Source organism: Oncorhynchus tshawytscha, unplaced genomic scaffold (genome assembly GCF_018296145.1).
Source record: "Oncorhynchus tshawytscha isolate Ot180627B unplaced genomic scaffold, Otsh_v2.0 Un_contig_4380_pilon_pilon, whole genome shotgun sequence".
Classification (NCBI taxonomy): domain Eukaryota; kingdom Metazoa; phylum Chordata; class Actinopteri; order Salmoniformes; family Salmonidae; genus Oncorhynchus; species Oncorhynchus tshawytscha.
The window spans coordinates 77,501-102,409 of NW_024609686.1; the positions used below are offsets into that span (position 1 = coordinate 77,501).

Below are 24,909 nucleotides of genomic sequence, written 5' to 3' on the forward strand. Positions count from 1 at the left end.
GTGAACAGCAATTCTCCAAGTTCCATCTCCTCTTGGACATTCAGTTTGAACTATGACCCCTCTTGGACATACAGTTTGAACTAAGGCCCCTCTTGGACATACAGTTTGAACTAAGGCCCCTCTTGGACATTCAGTTTGAACTATGACCCCTCTTGGACATACAGTTTGAACTATGACCCCTCTTGGACATACAGTTTGAACTATGACCCTCTTGGACATACAGTTTGAACTATGACCCTCTTGGACATACAGTTTGAACTAAGGCCCCTCTTGGACATACAGTTTGAACTAAGGCCCCTCTTGGACATACAGTTTGAACAGTTTGAACTAAGGCCCCTTTGAACTAAGGCCCCTCTTGGACATACAGTTTGAACTACAGTTTGAACTATGACCCCTCTTGGACATACAGTTTGAACTAAGGCCCCTCTTGGACATACAGTTTGAACTAAGGCCCCTCTTGGACATACAGTTTGAACTATGACCCCTCTTGGACATACAATTTGAACTAAGACCCCTCTTGGACATACAGTTTGAACTATGACCCCTCATTGTCTTCCAGTCTGCTCGAGTTAGTTATGTCTTTTGTGTTTTCACTCAACTCATCTCATCTGGTTAAACGATATCAATACCTTCTTCTATTCTCCTCTCACACGCCAAAACGACGACGATACGTGTGACGATACGTGTGTGAATCAACTTAACCTTAAAAGTACCTGCTTCGGCAATATGGGATTGATACGCCACATGTCTGGTATAATCTACTAGGGAAGGAGGAGGAAGGAATGGAATGACTTCTTGGTGCAGCAGAGCATGGTACTGAAGGAGATCTCTCAGCTTGTAAATCCAACCGTCTGAGGTGCAGCAGGATTAGTGGAGCTGAAGGAAACATCTGAACTGAAGGAAATGTCTCTGTTTTTTTCTGCTTCCTTCGGAACAGTGACCTGGCTTGGAACAAGCTGTCCTCTCTGAACCCGCTCTCCTTCTCCAGTCTGCCTGCCCTCATCAAACTGTGAGTCCTCCACTGTTTTATTCATTCATATGAACCAGGCAGAGTTCAAGTCAGTCGGAAATGGATGATGTGTCCATTAAATCAAGTTAGGGTTTTGCTCGATTAATGATTGCTAGATTGCTATTGCTTAGTTATCGGATGATGTGTTTCTCATACTCTCTCTCTCTCGCTCTCTCTCCCTCTCTCCCCCTCTCTCTCTCCCCCTCTCCTCCCCCTCTCCCCCTCTCCCCCTCTCCCCCTCCCCCCTCTCTCTCCCCCTCTCCTCCCTCTCCCCCTCTTCCCCCTCTCTCCCCCTCTCTCTCTCCCCCTCTCCTCCCTCTCCCCCTCTTCCTCCCTCTCCTCTCTCTCTCTCCTCCTCTCTCTCCCTCTCCCCCCTCTCTCTCTCCCTCTCTCTCCCCCCCACTCCCTCTCCCCCTCTTCCCCCTCTCTCTCTCTCTCTCTCTCTCCCCCTCTCTCTCCCTCTCCCCCTCTTCCCCCCCTTCTCCCCCTCCCTCCCTCCCTCCCTCCCTCCCTCCCTCCCTCCCTCCCTCCCTCCCTCCCTCCCTCCCTCCCTCTCTCTCTCTCCTGATCTCTCTCTCCCTCTCCCCCTCTCTCTCCTCTCTCTCTCTCTCTCTCTCTCTCTCTCTCTCTCTCTCTCCCCCTCTCGCTCCCTCTCCCCCTCTCCCCCTCTCTCTCTCTCCCCTCCCTCTTTTCTCCTCTCTCTCTCTCTCTCTCTCTCTCTCTCTCCCCTCTCCCCCACCTCTCTCTCTCCTCTCTCTCTCTCTCTCTCCCTCTCTCTATCTCTCTCTCTCTCTCATTCCCTCTCTCTCTCTCCCTCCCACTTCCTCCCCCTCCCTTCTCTCTCCCCCAGTGATCTTACTTCCAACCGGTTGTCCTACCTGCCTGTATCTGGGCTCCATGGACTCACACACCTCAAACTAGCTGGCAACGAGGACCTGCAGGAGCTACTGCCTGCTGAGAGCCTCCCAAACTGAGGTACCTGTAGTAATGCTGGGGGTGGTGGTGGTGGTGCTTTTGGTGATGCTGGTGGTGGTGGTGCTTTTGGTGTGGTGATGCTGGTGGTGGTGGAGACAAATGAGACATGGATTTTGTGTGTGTACCATTCAGAGGGTGAAGTGGCAAGACAAAATATTTAAGTGCCTTTGAACGGGGTATGGTAGTAGGTGCCAGGAGCACAAGGGTTGTGTCAAGAACTGCAATGCTGCCGGGTTTTCACGCTCAACAGTTTACCGTGTGTATCAAGAATGACCCACCACTCAAAGGACATCCAGACAACTTGACACAACTGTGGGAAGCATTGGAGTCAACATGGGTCAGCATCCCAGTGGAATGCTTTCGACACCTTGTAGAGTCCATGACCTGATGAATGGAGGCTGTTCTGAGGACAATAGAACATTGGAGTCAACATGGGCCAGCATCCCAGTGGAATGCTTTCGACACCTTGTAGAGTCCATGACCTGATGAGTTGAGGCTGTTCTGAGGACCAGAGGGGGTTCAACTCAATATTAGGAAGGTGTTCTTAATGTTTTGTCCACTCAGTGTATGCTGATTGCATTGCCAACAAAACTTTATTCATTTGCGGTCAAGTATCAAGTATGGTAATACTAAACCTGGTATCACTATCGAAGTCAAAATTCTGGTATTTAGACATCACTAGGTGGTGGTGGAGATGGTGGTGAAAATGATGAGGAAGAGGAGGAGGATGAAGAGGAGGAGGTGGGGGAGGAGGAGGAGGAGGAGATCTTCTTTCCCCATCCTGTCCTTATTTTTAATAGACAACCTTTTACCAGTTCATGTCAGTCCAGACAAACAGGTTACATGATGGACGTGGACTAGCTACAGTCAACTCACTCCCTTCTAGTACATCATGGTAGGGAAGGGAGCAGCACATCAATACACACTCCTTCACCATGAAGTAGGGTGCAACATAGACCCTCTAAAGCCCATCAGAGTGGGTCTTATTTTTTTACCAAGGACCAACCATTAAAACATGATTTATCCAGGCCATAGTTACAGTTGAAGGACCAACCAATAAAACATGATTTACCCAGGCCATAGTTACAGTTGAAGGACCAACCAATAAAACAGGATTTACCCAGGCCATAGTTACAGTTGAAGGACCAACCAATAAAACAGGATTTACCCAGGCCATAGTTACAGTTGAAGGACCAACCAATAAAACAGGATTTATCCAGGCCATAGTTACAGTTGAAGGACCAACCAATAAAACATGATTTATCCAGGCCATAGTTACAGTTGAAGGACCAACCAATAAAACATGATTTATCCAGGCCATAGTTACAGTTGAAGGACCAACCAATAAAACATGATTTATCCAGGCCATAGTTACAGTTGAGGACCAACCAATAAAAACATGATTTATCCAGGCCATAGTTACAGTTGAAGGACCAACCAATAAAAAATTTACATGATTTATCCAGGCCATAGTTACAGTTGAAGGACCAACCAATAAAACATGATTTATCCAGGCCATAGTTACAGTTGAAGGACCAACCAATAAAACAGGATTTACCCAGGCCATAGTTACAGTTGAAGGACCAACCAATAAAGCAGGATTTATCCAGGCCATAGTTACAGTTGAAGGACCAACCAATAAAACATGATTTATCCAGGCCATAGTTACAGTTGAAGGACCAACCAATAAAACAGGATTTACCCAGGCCATAGTTACAGTTGAAGGACCAACCAATAAAACAGGATTTATCCAGGCCATAGTTACAGTCCAGGCCATAGTTGTTGAAGGACCAACCAATAAAACAGGATTTACCCAGGCCATAGTTACAGTTGAAGGACCAACCAATAAAACAGGATTTACCCAGGCCATAGTTACAGTTGAAGGACCAACCAATAAAACAGGATTTACCCAGGCCATAGGTTGAAGGACCAACCAATAAAACATGATTTACCCAGGCCATAGTTACATGATTTACCCAGGCCAAGTTGAAGGACCAACCAATAAAACATGATTTATCCAGGCCATAGTTACAGTTGAAGGACCAACCAATAAAGCAGGATTTACCCAGGCCATAGTTACAGTTGAAGGACCAACCAATAAAGCTGGATTTAACCAGGCCATAGTTACAGTTGAAGGACCAACCAATAAAACATGATTTATCCAGGCCATAGTTACAGTTGAAGGACCAACCAATAAAGCAGGATTTATCCAGGCCATAGTTACAGTTGAAGGACCAACCAATAAAGCAGGATTTATCCAGGCCATAGTTACAGTTGAAGGACCAACCAATAAAACAGGATTTATCCAGGCCATAGTTACAGTTGAAGGACCAACCAATAAAACAGGATTTATCCAGGCCATAGTTACAGTTGAAGGACCAACCAATAAAGCAGGATTTATCCAGGCCATAGTTACAGTTGAAGGACCAACCAATAAAACAGGATTTATCCAGGCCATAGTTACAGTTGAAGGACCAACCAATAAAACATGATTTATCCAGGCCATAGTTACAGTTTAAAACATGATTTATCCAGGCCATAGTTACAGTTGAAGGACCAACCAATAAAACATGATTTATCCAGGCCATAGTTACAGTTGAAGGACCAACCAATAAAGCAGGATTTAACCAGGCCATAGTTACAGTTGAAGGACCAACCAATAAAGACCAACCAATAAAGCAGGATTTAACCAGGCCATAGTTACAGTTGAAGGACCAACCAATAAAGCAGGATTTAACCAGGCCATAGTTACAGTTGAAGGACCAACCAATAAAGCAGGATTTATCCAGGCCATAGTTACAGTTGAAGGACCAACCAATAAAGCAGGATTTATCCAGGCCATAGTTACAGTTGAAGGACCAACCAATAAAGCAGGATTTATCCAGGCCATAGTTACAGTTGAAGGACCAACCAATAAAACATGATTTATCCAGGCCATAGTTACAGTTGAAGGACCAACCAATAAAACAGGATTTATCCAGGCCATAGTTACAGTTGAAGGACCAACCAATAAAACAGGATTTATCCAGGCCATAGTTACAGTTGAAGGACCAACCAATAAAACATGATTTATCCAGGCCATAGTTACAGTTGAAGGACCAACCAATAAAGCAGGATTTATCCAGGCCATAGTTACAGTTGAAGGACCAACCAATAAAACAGGATTTATCCAGGCCATAGTTACAGTTGAAGGACCAACCAATAAAACATGATTTATCCAGGCCATAGTTACAGTTGAAGGACCAACCAATAAAACATGATTTATCCAGGCCATAGTTACAGTTGAAGGACCAACCAATAAAACATGATTTATCCAGGCCATAGTTACAGTTGAAGGACCAACCAATCCAGGCCATAGTTACAGTTGAAGGACCAACCAATAAAACATGATTTATCCAGGCCATAGTTACAGTTGAAGGACCAACCAATAAAACATGATTTATCCAGGCCATAGTTACAGTTGAAGGACCAACCAATAAAACATGATTTATCCAGGCCATAGTTACAGTTGAAGGACCAACCAATAAAGCAGGATTTATCCAGGCCATAGTTACAGTTGAAGGACCAACCAATAAAGCAGGATTTAACCAGGCCATAGTTACAGTTGAAGGACCAACCAATAAAACATGATTTATCCAGGCCATAGTTACAGTTGAAGGACCAACCAATAAAACAGGATTTATCCAGGCCATAGTTACAGTTGAAGGACCAAATAAAGCAGGATTTATCCAGGCCATAGTTACAGTTGAAGGACCAACCAATAAAGCAGGATTTATCCAGGCCATAGTTACAGTTGAAGGACCAACCATTAAAACATGATTTATCCAGGCCATAGTTACAGTTGAAGGACCAACCAATAAAACAGGATTTAACCAGGCCATAGTTACAGTTGAAGGACCAACCAATAAAGCAGGATTTATCCAGGCCATAGTTACAGTTGAAGGACCAACCAATAAAACATGATTTATCCAGGCCATAGTTACAGTTGAAGGACCAACCAATAAAACAGGATTTATCCAGGCCATAGTTACAGTTGAAGGACCAACCAATAAAACATGATTTATCCAGGCCATAGTTACAGTTGAAGGACCAACCAATAAAACATGATTTATCCAGGCCATAGTTACAGTTGAAGGACCAACCAATAAAACATGATTTATCCAGGCCATAGTTACAGTTGAAGGACCAACCAATAAAACAGGATTTACCCAGGCCATAGTTACAGTTGAAGGACCAACCAATAAAACATGATTTATCCAGGCCATAGTTACAGCCTCCTCAGTTAGTCAACATTTACATCCCTTCCTCTAGGAACTCCAAGACTTACATATTTGTATGATGTCATACATCACTGCAATTTAAATTCTGGATAAACAGTTGGTGATTTATTTCTGTTAAGTTGCATGTCAGTCGGTACTTAAATAACAGTTAAGCGTGGTGGTAGCATTGTGTTTAGTCTCTTCTGTCTGTCTGTAGAGTGATGGAGCTGCCCTATGCCTTACGTGTTGTGTTGTGTTGACTGACTCTTTCTCTATCTCTCTCTACTGTTCTCTCTCTCTCTCTCTCTCTCTCTCTCTCTCTCTCTCTCTCTCTCTCTCTCTCTCTCTCTCTCTCTCTCTCTCTCTCTCTCTCTCTCTCTCTCTCTCTCTAATGTTCTCTCTCTCTCTCTCTAATGTCTCTCTCTCTCTCTCTACTCTCTCTCTCTCTCTCTACTGTCTCTCTCTCTCTCTCTCTCTCTCTCTCTCTCTCTCTCTCTCTACTGTCTCTCTCTCTCTCTACTGTTCTCTCTCTCTACTGTTCTCTCTCTCTCTGTTCTCTCTCTCTCTCTCTCTACTGTTCTCTCTCTCTCTCTACTGTTCTCTCTCTCTCTCTCTACTGTTCTCTGTTCTCTCTCTCTCTCTACTGTCTCTCTCTCTACTCTCTCTCTCTCTCTACTCTTCTCTCTCTCTCTCTCTCTACTGTTCTCTCTCTCTCTCTCTACTGTTCTCTCTCTCTCTACTGTTCTCTCTCTCTCTCTCTCTACTGTCTCTCTCTCTCTCTCTGTTCTCTCTCTCTACTGTTCTCTCTCTCTCTCTACTGTCTCTCTCTCTCTCTCTCTCTCTACTGTTATCTCTCTCTCTCTCTGTCTCTCTCTCTCTCTCTCTCTGTTCTCTCTCTCTACTGTTCTCTCTCTCTATCTCTCTCTGTTCTCTCTCTCTCTCTCTCTCTGCTGTTCTCTCTACTGTTCTCTCTCTCTCTCTCTACTGTTCTCTCTCTCTCTACTGTTCTCTCTCTCTACTGTTCTCTCTCTCTACTGTTCTCTCTCTCTACTCTCTCTCTCTCTCTCTACTGTCTCTCTCTCTCTCTACTGTTATCTCTCTCTCTCTCTACTGTTCTCTCTCTCTCTCTACTGTCTCTCTCTCTCTCTCTACTGTCTCTCTCTCTCTCTCTCTACTGTTCTCTCTCTCTCTCTACTGTTCTCTCTCTCTCTCTCTACTGTTCTCTCTCTCTACTGTTCTCTCTCTCTCTCTCTCTGTTCTCTCTCTCTCTCTCTACTGTTCTCTCTCTCTCTCTACTGTTCTCTCTCTCTACTGTTCTCTCTCTCTCTCTACTGTTCTCTCTCTCTCTCTCTCTACTGTTATCTCTCTCTCTCTACTGTGCTCTCTCTCTCTCTCTCTCTCTACTGTTCTCTCTCTCTATCTCTCTACTGTTCTCTCTCCATCTCTCTCTGCTGTTCTCTCTACTGTTCTCTCTCTCTCTACTGTTCTCTCTCTCTCTCTCTCTCTCTCTACTGTTCTCTCTCTCTCTCTACTGTTCTCTCTCTCTCTCTACTGTTCTCTCTCTCTCTCTACTGTTCTCTCTCTCTACTGTTCTCTCTCTCTCTTCTCTCTCTCTCTCTACTGTTCTCTCTCTCTCTTCTCTCTCTCTCTCTCTACTGTTCTCTCTCTCTCTCTCTCTACTGTTCTCTCTCTCTCTCTACTGTTATCTCTCTCTCTCTCTCTCTCTCTCTCTCTCTCTCTCTCTCTCTCTCTCTCTCTCTACTGTTCTCTCTCTCTCTCTCTACTGTTCTCTCTCCATCTCTCTCTGCTGTTCTCTCTACTGTTCTCTCTCTCTCTCGTTCTCTGTATCTCTCTCTAATGTTCTCTCTCTCTCTCTACTGTTCTGTCTCTCTCTATCTCTCGTTCTCTCTCTCTCTACTGTTCTCTCTCTCTCTCTCTCTCTCTCTCTCTCTCTACTGTTCTCTCTCTCTCTACTGTTCTCTCTCTCTACTGTCTCTCTCTCTCTCTCTCTACTGTTCTCTCTCTCTCTCTACTGTTCTCTCTCTCTCTATCTCTCGTTCTATCTCTCTCTACTGTTCTCTCTCTCTCTCTCTCTCTCTCTTTCTCTCTCTCTCTCTACTGTTCTCTCTCTCTCTACTGTTCTCTCTCTCTCTCTCTCTCTCTCTCTCTCTCTACTGTTATCTCTCTCTCTCTCTACTGTTCTCTCTCTCTACTGTCTCTCTCTCTCTCTCTCTACTGTTCTCTCTCTCTATCTCTCTACTGTTCTCTCTCCATCTCTCTCTGCTGTTCTCTCTACTGTTCTCTCTCTCTCTCGTTCTCTGTATCTCTCTCTAATGTTCTCTCTCTCTCTCTACTGTTCTGTCTCTCTCTATCTCTCGTTCTATCTCTCTCTACTGTTCTCTCTCTCTCTCTCTCTCTCTCTCTCTCTCTCTCTCTACTGTTCTCTCTCTCTCTCTACTGTTCTCTCTCTCTCTACTGTTCTCTCTCTCTCTACTCTCTCTCTCTCTCTCTCTCTGTTCTCTCTCTCTCTCTGTTCTCTCTCTCTCTGTCTCTCTCTCTCTCTACTGTTCTCTCTCTCTCTCTGTTCTCTCTCTCTCTCTACTGTTCTCTCTCTCTCTCTCTCTCTAATGTTCTCTCTCTCTCTCTACTGTTCTGTCTCTCTCTCTCTCTCGTTCTCTCTCTACTGTTCTACTGTTCTCTGTTCTCTCTCTCTCTGTTCTCTCTCTCTCTTTCTCTCTCTCTCTCTACTGTTCTCTCTCTCTCTACTGTTCTCTCTCTCTCTCTCTCTCTCTCTCTCTCTCTCTCTCTACTGTTCTCTCTCTCTCTCTCTCTACTCTCTCTCTAATGTTCTCTCTCTCTCTCTCTGTTCTCTCTCTCTACTACTGTTCTCTTCTCTCTCTCTCTCTACTGTTCTCTCTCTCTCTCTACTGTTCTCTCTCTCTCTACTGTTCTCTCTCTCTACTGTTCTCTCTCTCTCTCTCTCTCTCTCTCTCTACTGTTCTTCTCTCTCTCTACTGTTCTCTCTCTCTACTCTCTCTCTCTACTGTTCTCTCTCTCTACTGTTCTCTCTCTCTCTTCTCTCTCTCTCTCTCTCTCTACTGTTCTCTCTCTCTCTCTCTCTCTCTACTGTCTCTCTCTCTCTCTCTCTCTGTTCTCTCTCTCTCTCTCTCTCTCTCTCTCTCTCTACTGTTCTCTCTCTCTCTCTCTCTCTCTCTCTCTCTCTCTCTCTCTCTACTGTTCTCTCTCTCTCTCTCTCTCTGTTCTCTCTCTCTCTCTACTGTTCTGTCTCTCTCTATCTCTGTTCTCTCTCTCTCTCTCTACTGTTCTCTCTACTCTCTCTTCTCTCTCTCTCTCTACTGTTCTCTTCTCTCTCTCTCTACTGTCTCTCTCTCTCTCTCTGTTATCTCTCTCTCTCTCTACTGTTCTGTCTCTCTCTCTCTACTCTCTTCTCTCTCTCTCTACTGTTCTCTCTCTCTCTCTCTCTTCTCTCTCTCTCTCTACTGTCTCTCTCTCTACTCTACTGTAGACAACATACAAAGTGAATATATAAAGTGAAAAACAACAAAAATTAACAGTAAACATTACACATACAGACGTTTCAAAACAGTAAAGACATTACAAATGTCATATTATATATATATACAGTGTTCTCAATGTACAAATGGCTAAAGGACTGGGTTGTATTCTAATGGTGTTTGTTCTTCACTGTTCTCTCTCTGGCAACAGGTCACAAATCTTGCTGCTGTGATGGCACACTGTGGAATTTCACCCAGTAGATATGGGAGTTTTTCAAAATTGGATTTGTTTTCAAATTCTTTGTGGATCTGTGTAATCTGAGGGAAATATGTCTCTCTAATCTGAGCACATAGCCTGTCTCTCTCTGACTGGCCTTTCTCAATAGCAAGGCTATGCTCACTGAGTCTGTACATAGTCAAGGCTTTCCTTAATTTTGGGTCAGTCACAGTGGTCAGGTATTCTGCCGCTGTGTACTCTCTGTGTAGGGCCAAATAGCATTCTAGTTTGCTCTGTTTTTTTGTTAATTCTTTCCAATGTGTTAAGTAGTTATCTTTTGGTTTTCTCATAATTTGTTGGGTCTAATTGTGATGCTGTCCTGGGGCTCTGTAGTGTGTGTTTGTGTTTGTGAACAGAGCCCCAGGACCAGCTTGCTTAGGGACTCTTCTCCAGGTTCATCTCTCTGTAGGTGATGGCTTTGTTATGGAAGGTTTGTGAATCGCTTCCTTTTAGGTGGTTGTAGAATTTAACAGCTCTTTTCTGGATTTTGATAATTAGTGGGTATCTAATTCTGCTCTGCATGCATTATTTGGTGTTCTACGTTGTACACGGAGGATATTTTTGCAGAATTCTCGTGCAGAGTCTCAATTTGGTGTTTGTCCCATTTTGTGAAGTCTTGGTTGGTGAGCGGACCCCAGACCTCACAACCATAAAGGGCAATGGGCTCTATGACTGATTCAAGTATTTTTAGCCAGATCCTAATTGGTATGTTGAAATTTATGTTTCTTTTGATGGCATAGAATGCCCTTCTTGCCTTGTCTCTCAGATCGTTCACAGCTTTGTGGAAGTTACCTGTGGTGCTGATGTTTAGGCCAAGGTATCTATAGTTTTTTGTGTGCTCTAGGGCAACAGTGTCTAGATGGAATTTGTATTTGTGGTCCTCTGACTGGACCTTTTTGGAACACCATTATTTTGGTCTTACTGAGATTTACTGTCAGGGCCCAGGTCTGACAGAATCTGTGCATAAGATCTAGGTGCTGCTGTAGGCCCTCCTTGGTTGGTGACAGAAGCACCAGATCATCAGCAAACAGCAGACATTTGACTTCGGATTCTAGCAGGGGAGGCCGGGTGCTGCAGACTTTCTAGTGCCCTCGCCAATTCGTTGATATATATGTTGAAGATATATCTCTATATATATATGTTCTCTCTCTCTCTCTCTACTGTGCTCTCTCTCTCAATTCAATTCAATTCAATTCAAGGGCTTTATTGGCATGGGAAACATGTGTTAACATTGCCAAAGCAAGTGAGGTAGATAATATATAAAGTGAAATAAACAATAAAAATTAACAGTAGACATCACACATACAGAAGTTTCAAAACAATAAAGACATTACAAATGTCATATTATATATATATATACACTGTTTTAACAATGTACAAATGGTAAAGGACACAAGATAAAATAAATAAGCATAGATATGGGTTGTATTTACAATGGTGCGTGTTCTTCACTGGTTGCCCTTTTCTCGTGGCAACAGGTCACAAATCTTGCTGCTTTGATGGCACACTGTGGAATTTCACCCAGTAGATATGGGAGTTTTTCAAAATTGGATTTGTTTTCGAATTCTTTGTGGATCTGTGTAATCTGAGGGAAATATGTCTCTCTGATATGGTCATACATTGGGCAGGAGGTTAGGAAGTGCAGCTCAGTTTCCACCTAATTTTGTGGGCAGTGAGCACATAGCCTGTCTTCTCTTGAGAGCCATGTCTGCCTACGGCGGCCTTTCTCAATAGCAAGGCTATGCTCGCTGAGTCTGTACATAGTCAAAGCTTTCCTTAATTTTGGGTCAGTCACAGTGGCCAGGTATTCTGCCGCTGTGTACTCTCTGTGTAGGGCCAAATAGCATTCTAGTTTGCTCTGTTTTTTGTTAATTCTTTCCAATGTGTCAAGTAGTTATCTTTTTGTTTTCTCATGATTTGGTTGGGTCTAATTGTGCTGCTGTCCTGGGACTCTGTAGGGTGTGTTTGTGAACAGAGCCCCAGGACCAGCTTGCTTAGGGGACTCTTCTCCAGGTTCATCTCTCTGTAGGTGATGGCTTTGTTGTGGAAGGTTTGGGAATCGCTTCCTTTTAGGTGGTTATAGAATTTAACAGCTCTTTTCTGGATTTTGATAATTAGTGGGTATCGGCCTAATTCTGCTCTGCATGCATTATTTGGTGTTCTACGTTGTACACGGAGGATATTTTTGCAGAATTCTGCGTGCAGAGTCTCAATTTGGTGTTTGTCCCATTTTGTGAAGTCTTGGTTGGTGAGCGGACCCCAGACCTCACAACCATAAAGGGCAATGGGCTCTATGACTGATTCAAGTATTTTTAGCCAGATCCTAATTGGTATGTTGAAATTTATGTTCCTTTTGATGGCATAGAATGCCCTTCTTGCCTTGTCTCTCAGATCGTTCACAGCTTTGTGGAAGTTACCTGTGGCGCTGATGTTTAGGCCAAGGTATGTATAGTTTTTTGTGTGCTCTAGGGCAACAGTGTCCAGATGGAATTTGTATTTGTGGTCCTGGTGACTGGACCTTTTTTGGAACACCATTATTTTGGTCTTACTGAGATTTACTGTCAGGGCCCAGGTCTGGCAGAATCTGTGCATAAGATCTAGGTGCTGCTGTAGGCCCTCCTTGGTTGGTGACAGAAGTACCAGATCATCAGCAAACAGCAGACATTTGACTTCGGATTCTAGTAGGGTGAGGCCGGGTGCTGCAGACTTCTCTAGTGCCCGCGCCAGTTCGTTGATATATATGTTGAAGAGGGTGGGGCTTAAGCTGCATCCCTGTCTAACCCCACGACCCTGTGTGAAGAAATTTGTGTGTTTTTTGCCAATTTTAACCGCACACTTGTTGTTTGTGTACATGGATTTTATGATGTCGTATGTTTTACCCCCAACACCACTTTCCATCAGTTTGTATAGCAGACCTTCATGCCAAATTGAGTCGAAGGTTTTTTTTGAAATCAACAAAGCATGAGAAGACTTTGCCTTTGTTTTGGTTTGTTTGGTTGTCAATTAGGGTGTGCAGGGTGAATACATGGTCTGTTGTACGGTAATTTGGTAAAAAGCCAATTTGACATTTGCTCAGTACATTGTTTTCATTGAGGAAATGTACGAGTCTGCTGTTAATGATAATGCAGAGGATTTTCCCAAGGTTACTGTTGACGCATATTCCACGGTATTTATTGGGGTCAAATTTGTCTCCACTTTTGTGGATTGGGGTGATCAGTCCTTGGTTCCAAATACTGGGGAAGATGCCAGAGCTAAGGATGATGTTAAAGAGTTTTAGTATAGCCAATTGGAATTTGTTGTCTGTATATTTGATCATTTCATTGAGGATACCATCAACACCACAGGCCTTTTTGGGTTGGAGGGTTTTTATTTTGTCCTGTAACTCATTCAATGTAATTGGAGAATCCAGTGGGTTCTGGTAGTCTTTAATAGTTGATTCTAAGATCTGTATTTGATCATGTATATGTTTTTGCTCTTTATTCTTTGTTATAGAGCCAAAAAGATTGGAGAAGTGGTTTACCCATACATCTCCATTTTGGATAGATAATTCTTCGTGTTGTTGTTTGTTTAGTGTTTTCCAATTTTCCCAGAAGTGGTTAGAGTCTATGGATTCTTCAATTACATTGAGCTGATTTCTGACATGCTGTTCCTTCTTTTTCCGTAGTGTCTTTCTGTATTGTTTTAGTGATTCACCATAGTGAAGGCGTAGACTCAGGTTTTCCGGGTCTCTATGTTTTTGGTTGGACAGGTTTCTCAATTTCTTTCTTAGATTTTTGCATTCTTCATCAAACCATTTGTCATTGTTGTTAATTTTCTTCGGTTTTCTATTTGAGATTTTTAGATTTGATACGGAGGCTGAGAGGTCAAATATACTGTTAAGATTTTCTACTGCTAAGTTTACACCTTCACTATTACAGTGGAACGTTTTACCCAGTAAATTGTCTAAAGGGGATTGAATTTGTTGTTGCCTAATTGTTTTTTGGTAGGTTTCCAAACTGCATTCCTTCCATCTATAGCATTTCTTAATGTTACTCAGTTCCTTTGGCTTTGATGCCTCATGATTGGGTATTGCTCTGTTTAAGTAGACTGTGATTTTGCTGTGGTCTGATAGGGGTGTCAGTGGGCTGACTGTGAACGCTCTGAGAGACTCTGGGTTGAGGTCAGTGATAAAGTAGTCTACAGTACTACTGCCAAAAGACAAGGTATAGGTGTACCTACCGTAGGAGTCCCCTCGAAGGCTACCACTGACTGTGTACAGACCCAGTGTCTGACAGAGCTGTAGGTGTACCTACCGTAGGAGTCCCCTCGAAGGCTACCACTGACTATGTACATACCCAGCGTGCGACAGAGCTGCAGGAGTTGTGACCCGTTTTTGTTGGTTATGTTGTCATAGTTGTGCCTAGGGGGGCATATGTGGGAGGGAATGCTGTCACCTCCAGGCAGGTGTTTGTCCCCCTGTGTGCTGAGGGTGCCAGGTTCTTGTCCGGTTCTGGCATTTAGGTCACCACAGACTAGTACATGTCCCTGAGCCTGGAAATGGTTGATTTCCCCCTCCAGGATGAAGAAGCTGTCATCGTTAAAGTATGGGGATTCTATTGGAGGGATATAGGTTGTTGATTGTTGATTTCCCCCTCCAGGATGAAGAAGCTGTCATCGTTAAAGTATGGGGATTCTATTGGAGGGATATAGGTTGTTGATTGTTGATCTCCCCCTCCAGGATGAAGAAGCTGTCATCGTTAAAGTATGGGGATTCTATTGGAGGGATATAGGTTGTTGATTGTTGATTTCCCCTCCAGGATGAAGAAGCTGTCATCGTTAAAGTATGGGGATTCTATTGGAGGGATATAGGTTGTTGATTGTTGATTTCCCCCTCCAGGATGAAGAAGCTGTCATCGTTAAAGTATGGGGATTCTATTGGAGGGATATAGGTTGTTGATTGTTGATTTCCCCCTCCAGGATGAAGAAGCTGTCATCGTTAAAGTATGGGGATTCTATTGGAGGGATATAGGTTGTTGATTGTTGATTTCCCCCTCCAGGATGAAGAAGCTGTCATCGTTAAAGTATGGGGATTCTATTGGAGGGATATAGGTTGTTGATTGTTGATTTCCCCCTCCAGGATGAAGAAGCTGTCATCGTTAAAGTATGGGGATTCTATTGGAGGGATATAGGTTGTTGATTGTTGATTTCCCCCTCCAGGATGAAGAAGCTGTCATCGTTAAAGTATGGGGATTCTAGTGGGGGGATATAGGTTGTTGATGGTTGATTTCCCCCTCCAGGATGAAGCTGTCTTCATTAAAGTATGGGGATTCTATTGGAGGGATATAGGTAACACACAGGATGACATTTTTCTTTGTTGAGATCATTTCCTTTTGAATTTCAAGCCAGATGTAAAATGTTCCTGTTTTGACCAATTTAATAGAGTGAGTTAGGTCTGCTCTATACCAAATTAACATTCCCCCTGTCTCTTCCTCATTTCACACCTGGTAGTTTGCTGGCTGTGACCAGCTCTCTGTAACCTAGAGGGCAACCATTGGGTCCGTCTCCTTTAAACCATGTTTCTTGTAGGATGACTCTCTCTCTCCGCCTCTCTCTCTCTCTCTCTCTCTCTCTCTCTCTTTCTCTCTCTCTCTCTCTCTCTCAATTCAAACATGTGTTAACATTGAGTTTTAATGACTCCAACCTAAGTGTATGTAAACTTCCAGATTCAACTGTATCTCTCTCTCTCTCTCTCTCTCTCTCTCTCTCTCTCTCTCTCTCAATTCAATTCAAGGGGCTTTATTGGCAGGGGAAACATGTGTTAACATTGCCAAAGCAAGTGAGGTAGATAATATACAAAAGGGAAATAAACAATAAAAATGAACAGTAAACATTACACATACAGAAGTTTCAAAAGAATAAAGACATTACAAATGTCATATTATATATATATATATATATATATACAGTGTTTTAACAGTGTACAAATCGTTGAAGTAGACAAGGGAAAATAAATAAGCATAAATATGGGTTGTATTCACAATGGTGTTTGTTCTTCACTGGTTGCCCTTTTCTCGTGGCAACAGGTCACAAATCTTGCTGCTGTGATGGCACACTGTGGAATTTCACCCAGTAGATATGGGAGTTTATCAAAATTGGGTTTGTTTTCAAATTCTTTGTGGATCTGTGTAATCTGAGGGAAATATGTGTCTCTAATATGGTCATACATTGGGCAGGAGGTTAGGAAGTGCAGTTCAGTTTCCACCTCATTTTGTGGGCAGTGTGCACATAGCCTGTCTTCTCTTGAGAGCCATGTCTGTCTACGGCGGCCTTTCTCAATAGCAAGGCTATGCTCACTAAGTCTGTACATACTCAAAGATTTCCTTAAGTTTGGGTCAGTCACAGTGGTCAGGTATTCTGCCACTGTGTACTCTCTGTTTAGGGACAAATAGCATTCTAGTTTGCTCAGTTGTTTTGTTAATTCTTTCCAATGTGTCAAGTAATTATCTTTTTGTTTTCTCATGATTTGGTTGTGTCTAATTGTGCTGCTGTCCTGGGACTCTGTAGGGTGTGTTTGTGTTTTTGAACAGAGCCCCAGGACCAGCTTGCTTAGGGGACTCTTCTCCAGGTTCATCTCTCTGTAGGTGATGGCTTTGTTATGGAAGGTTTGGGAATCGCTTCCTTTTAGGTGGTTGTAGAATTCAACGGCTCTTTTCTAGATTTATATAATTAGTGGGTATCGGCCTAATTCTGCTCTGCATGCATTATTTGGTGTTCTACGTTGTACACGGAGGATATTTTTGCAGAATTCTGCATGCAGACTCTCAATTTGGTGTTTGTCCCATTTTGTGAAATCTTGTTTGTTGAGCGGACCCCAGACCTCACAACCATAAAGGGCAATGGGCTCTATGACTGATTCAAGTATTTTTAGCCAGATCCTAATTGGTATGTTGTATGTCTGGTATGTCTCTCTCTCCAGATCCTAATTGGTATGTTGTATGTCTGGTATGTCTCTCTCTCTCTCTCCAGATCCTAATTGGTATGTTGTATGTCTGGTATGTCTCTCTCTCCAGATCCTAATTGGTATGTTGTATGTCTGGTATGTCTCTCTCTCCAGATCCTAATTGTCATGTTGTATGTCTGGTATGTCTCTCTCTCCAGATCCTCATTGGTATGTTGTATGTCTGGTATGTCTCTCTCTCCAGATCCTAATTGGTATGTTGTATGTCTGGTATGTCTCTCTCTCCAGATCCTAATTGGTATGTTGTATGTCTGGTATGTCTCTCTCTCTCTCTCCAGATCCTAATTGCTATGTTGTATGTCTGGTATGTCTCTCTCTCTCTCTCCAGATCCTAATTGGTATGTTGTATGTCTGGTATGTCTCTCTCTCTCTCTCCAGATCCTAATTGGTATGTTGTATGTCTGGTATGTCTCTCTCTCCAGATCCTAATTGGTATGTTGTATGTCTGGTATGTCTCTCTCTCCAGATCCTAATTGGCATGTTGTATGTCTGGTATGTCTCTCTCTCCAGATCCTAATTGGTATGTTGTATGTCTGGTATGTCTCTCTCTCTCTCTCCAGATCCTAATTGGTATGTTGTATGTCTGGTATGTCTCTCTCTCTCTCCAGATCCTAATTGGTATGTTGTATGTCTGGTATGTCTCTCTCTCCAGATCCTAATTGGTATGTTGTATGTCTGGTATGTCTCTCTCCAGATCCTAATTGGTATGTTGTATGTCTGGTATGTCTCTCTCTCCAGATCCTAATTGGTATGTTGTATGTCTGGTATGTCTCTCTCTCCAGATCCTAATTGTCATGTTGTATGTCTGGTATGTCTCTCTCTCCAGATCCTAATTGTCATGTTGTATGTCTGGTATGTCTCTCTCTCCAGATCCTAATTGGTATGTTGTATGTCTGGTATGTCTCTCTCTCTCTCTCCAGATCCTAATTGTCATGTTGTATGTCTGGTATGTCTCTCTCTCCAGATCCTAATTGTCATGTTGTATGTCTGGTATGTCTCTCTCTCCAGATCCTAATTGGTATGTTGTATGTCTGGTATGTCTCTCTCTCTCTCCAGATCCTAATTGGTATGTTGTATGTCTGGTATGTCTCTCTCTCCAGATCCTAATTGGTATGTTGTATGTCTGGTATGTCTCTCTCTCTCTCTCCAGATCCTAATTGGTATGTTGTATGTCTGGTATGTCTCTCTTCCAGATCCTAATTGTATGTTGTATGTCTGGTATGTCTCTCTCTCCAGATCCTAATTGGTATGTTGTATGTCTGGTATGTCTCTCTCTCCAGATCCTAATTGGTATGTTGTATGTCTGGTATGTGTCTCCAGATCCTAACCCCATGTTGTATGGTATGTCTCTCTCTCCAGATCCTAATTGGTATGTTGTATGTCTGGTATGTCTCTCTCTCTCTCTCCAGATCCTAATTGGTATGTTGTATGTCTGGTATGTCTCTCTCTCTGTGTAGGGTGATGGAGCTGCCCTATGCCTTCCAGTGTTGTGCCTTCGTCTCCTGTGAGAAACACTCCTCTCCCTGGGACAGAGACAATAACCACAACGGGAAGGACGACTTCGGGAGGAGGGAGGGCATCTTGTCTAACCAAGGTGTGTTCTCAAACAACCCCAGATAGTACACTGCCCCATTAAAAGGGAATGGGGATACCACTTCAGATACTTGTTGTAAGGATACATGGTGTGTCGCTAATATGCCTCCTGACAGAAACAGTGACTCATTTTCAGTTCCTATGAAACGTCTTGATAATCTAGATATAACCTTTGATTTGATTTAAGACCACGAGGACTTTCTGTTGGACTTTGATGATGAGCCCAAATCCCACCACACTGTCCAGTGTTCCCCATCACCTTGATTAACATGGTTCATACATTGATTGATTGAGTGATTTAATGATTTATTGATTGACTGGTTGAATGATTTATTGATTGACTGGTTGAATGATTTATTGATTGACTGGTTGAATGATTTATTGATTGACTGGTTGAATGATTTATTGATTGACTGGTTGAATGATTTATTGATTGACTGATTTAATTATTTATTGATTGACTGGTTGATTGATTGACTGGTTGATTGATTGACTGGTTGATTGATTGACTGGTTGATTGATTGACTGGTTGATTGATTGACTGGTTGATTGATTGACTGGTTTATTGATTGATCTGTCCCTCCCCAGGTCCGTTCCGTCCTTGCCACCACCTGTTTGGCAGCTGGTTGATCCGTGTTGGTGTGTGGGTCATTGCTACTCTCTCCCTGGTCTGCAACACACTGGTGATGGTCTCCATCTTTCTCTCCCCGTCCTTCCTGTCCGCTGTGAAGCTGCTGATTGGCCTGCTGGCTCTGGTAAACAGTCTGATGGGGCTGTGGTCTGCCACGCTGGCCACCGTCGATGCCTTGACCTTCGGCAGCTTCGGCCGCTACGGGGCGCGTTGGGAGAGCAGCACGGGCTGCAAGCTGACCGGCTTCGTCTCCATCTTCGCTTCTGAAACCAGTATCTTCTTACTGACTGTGGCCGCCCTGGAGAGGGGGCTGTCGATACGGAGAGGCAAGGCCGCCGAGGGGAAGACTTCGACGGGCACGCTGAGGCTGGTGGCCGCCTTGTGTTTCCTTCTGGGCCTGGCTATCACCCTGCTCCCCCTGCTGGGGGACTACGGAGTCTCCTCCATTTGTCTCCCCATGCCCTACGAAGAGCCCTCCTCTCTGGGCTTCATGGTGGCTCTAGTCCTGGTCAACTCCCTATGTTATCTCATCATGACCGTCACATACGCCCGCCTCTACTGCAGCCTGGAGAAAGGAGAGCCGGACAACCTGTGGGACTGCTCCATGATCCGTCACGTGGCCTGGCTGCTGTTCACCAACTGTCTCCTCTACTTCCCTGTAGCCTTCCTCTCCTTCTCCTCCCTGCTGAAACTGCCCTCGGTAGGGCCTGAGGTGGTGAAGTCAGTGCTTCTAGTGGTGGTTCCTCTCCCAGCCTGCCTCAACCCTCTACTCTACGTCCTCTTCAACCCTCACTTCAGAGAGGACCTGGGCCTGCTCCACAGAAGGACTCGCGGCGCCCTGCACCTCAGCAGACCCCGCCGACTCAGCCTCATCTCGCTCAACTCGGAGGACGCCGAGAAACAGTCATGTGACTCCACGCAGGCCCTGGTCACCTTCGGGGTGTCAGAGGAGGAGGAGGAGTCTAGGGGGGCAGGGCAGCAACCCAGCGCCGAGGCACACCACCCTCCGTTTGCCTTCATCCCCTGTCGCTAGGCAGACTAGCGTTCAGGCTTCACTGTTTTTACTCCCAGGGCTGCAGGGCTCTGGGTTCTACCCCCAGTACCCCATGCCCTAGATCAACCCCCTACACACAGACACAGACTGTGTTAGAGCAGTACATGTAGCCAGAGAGGAAGGATGAAGAAACAAGGCCACTGCTACATGGACAGGAACAGGACACAAAATGGCCGCCATGGCTCTCCTCTGAATCAGAACTCTAATATAGAACTAGATAGACTCCCATTGTCCTGGTATTCATGTCTCTCTATCTGTCTGAATCAGAACTCTGATATAGAGATAGATAGACTCCCATTGTCCTGGTATTAATGTCTCTCTATCTGTCTGAATCAGAACTCTGATATAGAGCTAGATAGACTCCCATTGTCCTGGTATTAATGTCTCTCTATCTGTCTGAATCAGAACTCTGATATAGAGCTAGACTCCCATAGACTCCCATTGTCCTGGTATTCCTGGTATGTCTCTCTATCTGTCTGAATCAGAACTCTGATATAGAGATAGATAGACTCCCATTGTCCTGGTATTCATGTCTCTCTATCTGTCTGTCTGTCTGAATCAGAACTCTGATATAGAGCTAGATAGACTCCCATTGTCCTGGTATTCATGTCTCTCTATCTGTCTGAATCAGAACTCTGATATAGAGCTAGATAGACTCCCATTGTCCTGGTATTCATGTCTCTCTATCTGTCTGAATCAGAACTCTGATATAGAGCTAGATAGACTCCCATTGTCCTGGTATTCATGTCTCTCTATCTGTCTGAATCAGAACTCTGATATAGAGCTAGATAGACTCCCATTGTCCTGGTATTCATGTCTCTCTATCTGTCTGAATCAGAACTCTGATAGACTCCCATTGTCCTGGTATTCATGTCTCTCTATCTGTCTGTCTGAATCAGATAGACTCCCATTGTCCTGGTATTAATGTCTCTCTATCTGTCTGAATCAGAACTCTGATATAGAGCTAGATAGACTCCCATTGTCCTGGTATTCATGTCTCTCTATCTGTCTGAATCAGAACTCTGATATAGAGATAGATAGACTCCCATTGTCCTGGTATTCATGTCTCTCTATCTGTCTGTCTGTCTGTACCAGCTATGTGTAAATCCCAGCCTGGCAGCTTGATGCCGGACAGAAGCACAACTGATTATGTTATGAACACAGTCATGAACAGTTTCCGATCATCATATGTACACCAACGCAGTGGCCGTGCTCTCTTTTAATGAAGGTACTTGACTCTATAATATGTCGGCCCTGACGAGGACGAGGAGGAGGAGGAGGAGGAGGAAGAGGAAATTCCACACTGCATCGCTTTGCATTCAGTTTTTATTTCCGATAGATCCCTAAGATAAAACACATCATTTGAGTTTAAACGTGTGTGTGTGTGTGTGTTTGTGTGTGTGTGTGTGTGTTTGCGTGTGTGTGCGTGTGTGTGTTTGTGTGTGTGTGTGTGTGTGTGTGTGTGTGTGTGTGTGTGTGTGTGTGTGTGTGTGTGTGTGTGTGTGTGTGTGTGTGTGTGTGTGTGTGTGTGTGTGTGTGTGTGTGTGTGTGTGTGTGTGTGTGTGTGTGTGTGTGTGTGTGTGTGTGTGTGTGTGTGTGTGTGTTTGCGTGTGTGTGTGTGTGTGTGTGTGTGTGTGTGTGTGTGTGTGTGTGTGTGTGTGTGTGTGTGTGTGTGTGTGTGTGTGTGTGTGTGTGTGTGTGTGTGTGTGTGTGTGTGTGTGTGTGTGTGTGTGTGTGTGTGTGTGCGTGTGTTGCGTGTGTGTGTGTGTGTGCGTGTGTGTGTGTGTGTGTGTGCGTGTGTGTGTGTTGGGTCTTGTCATCTATCGATCCTTGGTGTTAAAGTGTGGTGACCTTGTGAGACACCAGCTAAGACTGCCATGTCACAACATTCTCCTTCAGCAACAACGGCGCCAATTACATTTGGTCACATATGCCACACTGTGTGTGTCTACACTGTGTGTGTGTGTGTGTGTGTGTGTGTGTGTGTGTGTGTGTGTGTGTGTGTGTGTGTGTGTGTGTGTGTGTGTGTGTGTGTGTGTGTGTGTGTGTGTGTGTGTGTGTGTGTGTGTGTGTGTGTGTGTGTGTGTGTGTGTGAGGTTGCACTTACGTGCCTGTTCATTTGTGTACATTATACTGTGACAATCTGTTTTCCTTGTTTAGAATATGCCAGTTTGTTTTAAAGTAAGGTTTGGTGTGTATTCGTATTTGACCCGGCTATTTAGTTGTAAAAGTTTTCCCCCTATTTAGTGAGTTGTTGCTTTTAGACTGTTTTATCGATGCACCGTTACCGTTTAGAGACAACACAGTATATTACATCTTTAGTTGTGTTTATCATTTAACTACGTCAATCACCAGCATGCATGATTCTCCTCCATTACCTAGTGACGAGAGCACATACCTGAGGGAGGAGGGGAGAGAGGGGAGAGGAGAGAAAGAGAGAGGAGAGGAGTTGAGAGGAGAGGAGAGAAAGAGAGAGGAGAGGAGAGAAAGAGATGGGAGAGGAGAGAAAGAGAGAGGAGAGAAAGAGAGAGGAGAGGAGAGAAAGAGATGGGAGAGGAGAGAAAGAGAGAGGAGAGGAGAGAAGAGAGAGAGGAGAGGAGAGAGAGAGAGAGGAGAGGAGAGAAAGAGAGAGGAGAGGAGAGAAAGAGAGAGGAGAGAAGAGAAAGAGATGGGAGAGAGAGAGAGATGGGAGAGAGAGAGAGAGAGATGGGAGAGAGAGAGAGAAAGAGAGGAGAGGAGAGAGAGAGAGAGGAGAGGAGAGAAAGAGATGGGAGAGGAGAGAGAAAAGAGATGGGAGAGGAGAGAAAGAGATGGGAGAGGAGAGAAAGAGAGGGGAGAGGAGAGAAAGAGAGACTGGGAGAGGAGAGAAAGAGAGAGGAGAGGAGAGAAAGAGGGAGAGGAGAGAGAGAGAGAGAAGAGAGGGAGAGGAGATGAGGGAAGAGAGAGAGGAGAAGAGAGAAAGAGAGAGAGAAGAGAGAAAGAGAGAGGAGAGGAGAGGAGAGGAGGGGAGAGAGGAGGGGAGAGAGGAGAGGAGAGGAGGGGAGAGAAATTGAGGGAGAGGGAGAGAGGAAGATTCTTATTCATGTGTTTTAGAGGTCAGAATGAAAACCTGTGGTAATGATGTGTATTGCTCCCCCACTGCGCTGGGGCAGGACAGAGACGTCTTGTGTTCTGCCTCTTTGTTCTTTGGCCAGGCATGGCGGCAGCATAGCAGCAGCAGGGTGTTAACCTGGATAGAGGTATCAAGTGGCCAAGTCACCGCCTTCCAGGACTGAACCCTTTCCAAGGAGCTGGATCGCTCGTGAAATGAAATATCACCGGGACGAGGGTCAGGTCAGAGCGGCCCGCGTTCAAGTTCACCCCTTTCCTCCGTTCCTCTTTCTGTTGTCTTCTTCTACTTACTTCCTCTGCTTTTTGGTAGACGCAACCGACTACTAATGCCAAACATCAGCGGCCTCTCCAGACAAATACTTGGATCTGAGATTAGCAAGGTTTAAAAGCCCTCTGAGGCGATTCCTGAGGTATCTTCAGAGCTCAGCTCCGGGTTGTCGACCTCTCTTTTCCTCATCCCATCTTTCTTCTTCTCTCCAGGAGAATGACCTCATGTCTGGTCCACCGTCCAGCTCTTTTTCCTCTCTTCATCCTCTCTCCCTCTCTTCATCCTCTCTCCCTCTTCATCCTCTCTCCCTCTCTTCATCCTCTCTCCCTCTCTTCATCCTCTCTCCCTCTCTTCATCCTCTCTCCCTCTCTTCATCCTCTCTCCCTCTTCATCTCTCTCTCTCCTCTCTTCATCCTCTCTCCCTCTTCATCCTATCTCCTCCTTCTCTTCATCCCTCTCCCTTCATCCCTCTCTTCTCCCTCTTCATCCCTCCCTCTCATCCCTCTCCCTCTTCATCCTCTCTCCTCTCTTCATCCTATCTCCCTCTTCATCATCTTCTCCTATCTTCATCCTCTCCCTCTCTTCATCCTCTCCCTCTTCATCCTATCTCCCTCTCTTCATCCTATCTCCCCTCTTCATCTCTCCCTCTCTCCATCTCTTCATCTCTCTCATCCTCTCCCCTCTCTCATCCTTCATCTATCTCCCTCTCTTCATCCTCTCTCCCTCTCTTCATCCTCTCTCCCTCTTCATCTCTTCATCCTCTCTCCCTCTTCATCCTCTCTCCCTCTCTTCATCCTCTCTCCCTCTCTTCATCCTCTCCATCTCTTCTCCCTCTCCCTCTCTCCTCTCTTCATCCTCTCTCCCTCTCCTCATCCTCTCTCTCTTCATCCTCTCCCTCTCATCCTCTCTCTTCATCCTCTCTCCATCTCTTCATCCTCTCCCTCTCCTCATCTCTCCCTCTCTTCATCCTCTCTCCCTCTTCATCCCTCTCTTCATCTTCTCTCCCTCTCTTCATCATCTCTCCTCTCTCATCATCTCTCCTCTTCATCCTCTCTCTCCTCTCCTCTCTCCTCTCTCTCTCTCCCTCTCCTCATCCTCTCTCCCTCTCTTCATCCCTCTCTCCCTCTCTCTCATCCTCTCTCCCTCTCTTCATCCTCCCTCTCCTCATCCTCTCTCCCTCTCCCTCCCTCTCCTCTCATCTCTCTCTCTCTCTTCTCCCT

At 44.6% G+C, this 24,909-nt stretch overlaps 1 protein-coding gene across 1 annotated transcript in view; it reads left to right on the forward strand.

Annotated features, from left to right (window-relative positions):
* LOC121845484 (leucine-rich repeat-containing G-protein coupled receptor 5-like) overlaps positions 1-20,729 on the forward strand; it is a gene marked incomplete at its 5' end in the record, with an annotated part of 92,168 nt that extends 71,439 nt beyond the window's left edge. Inside the window, 5 exon segments of the mRNA XM_042316949.1 lie at positions 938-1,009; positions 1,860-1,979; positions 18,484-18,626; positions 18,813-18,886; positions 19,213-20,729. Of these exon segments, the coding sequence (XP_042172883.1) occupies positions 938-1,009; positions 1,860-1,979; positions 18,484-18,626; positions 18,813-18,886; positions 19,213-20,289 (1,486 nt within the window).
* Between the last annotated feature and the right edge of the window lie 4,180 nt (positions 20,730-24,909).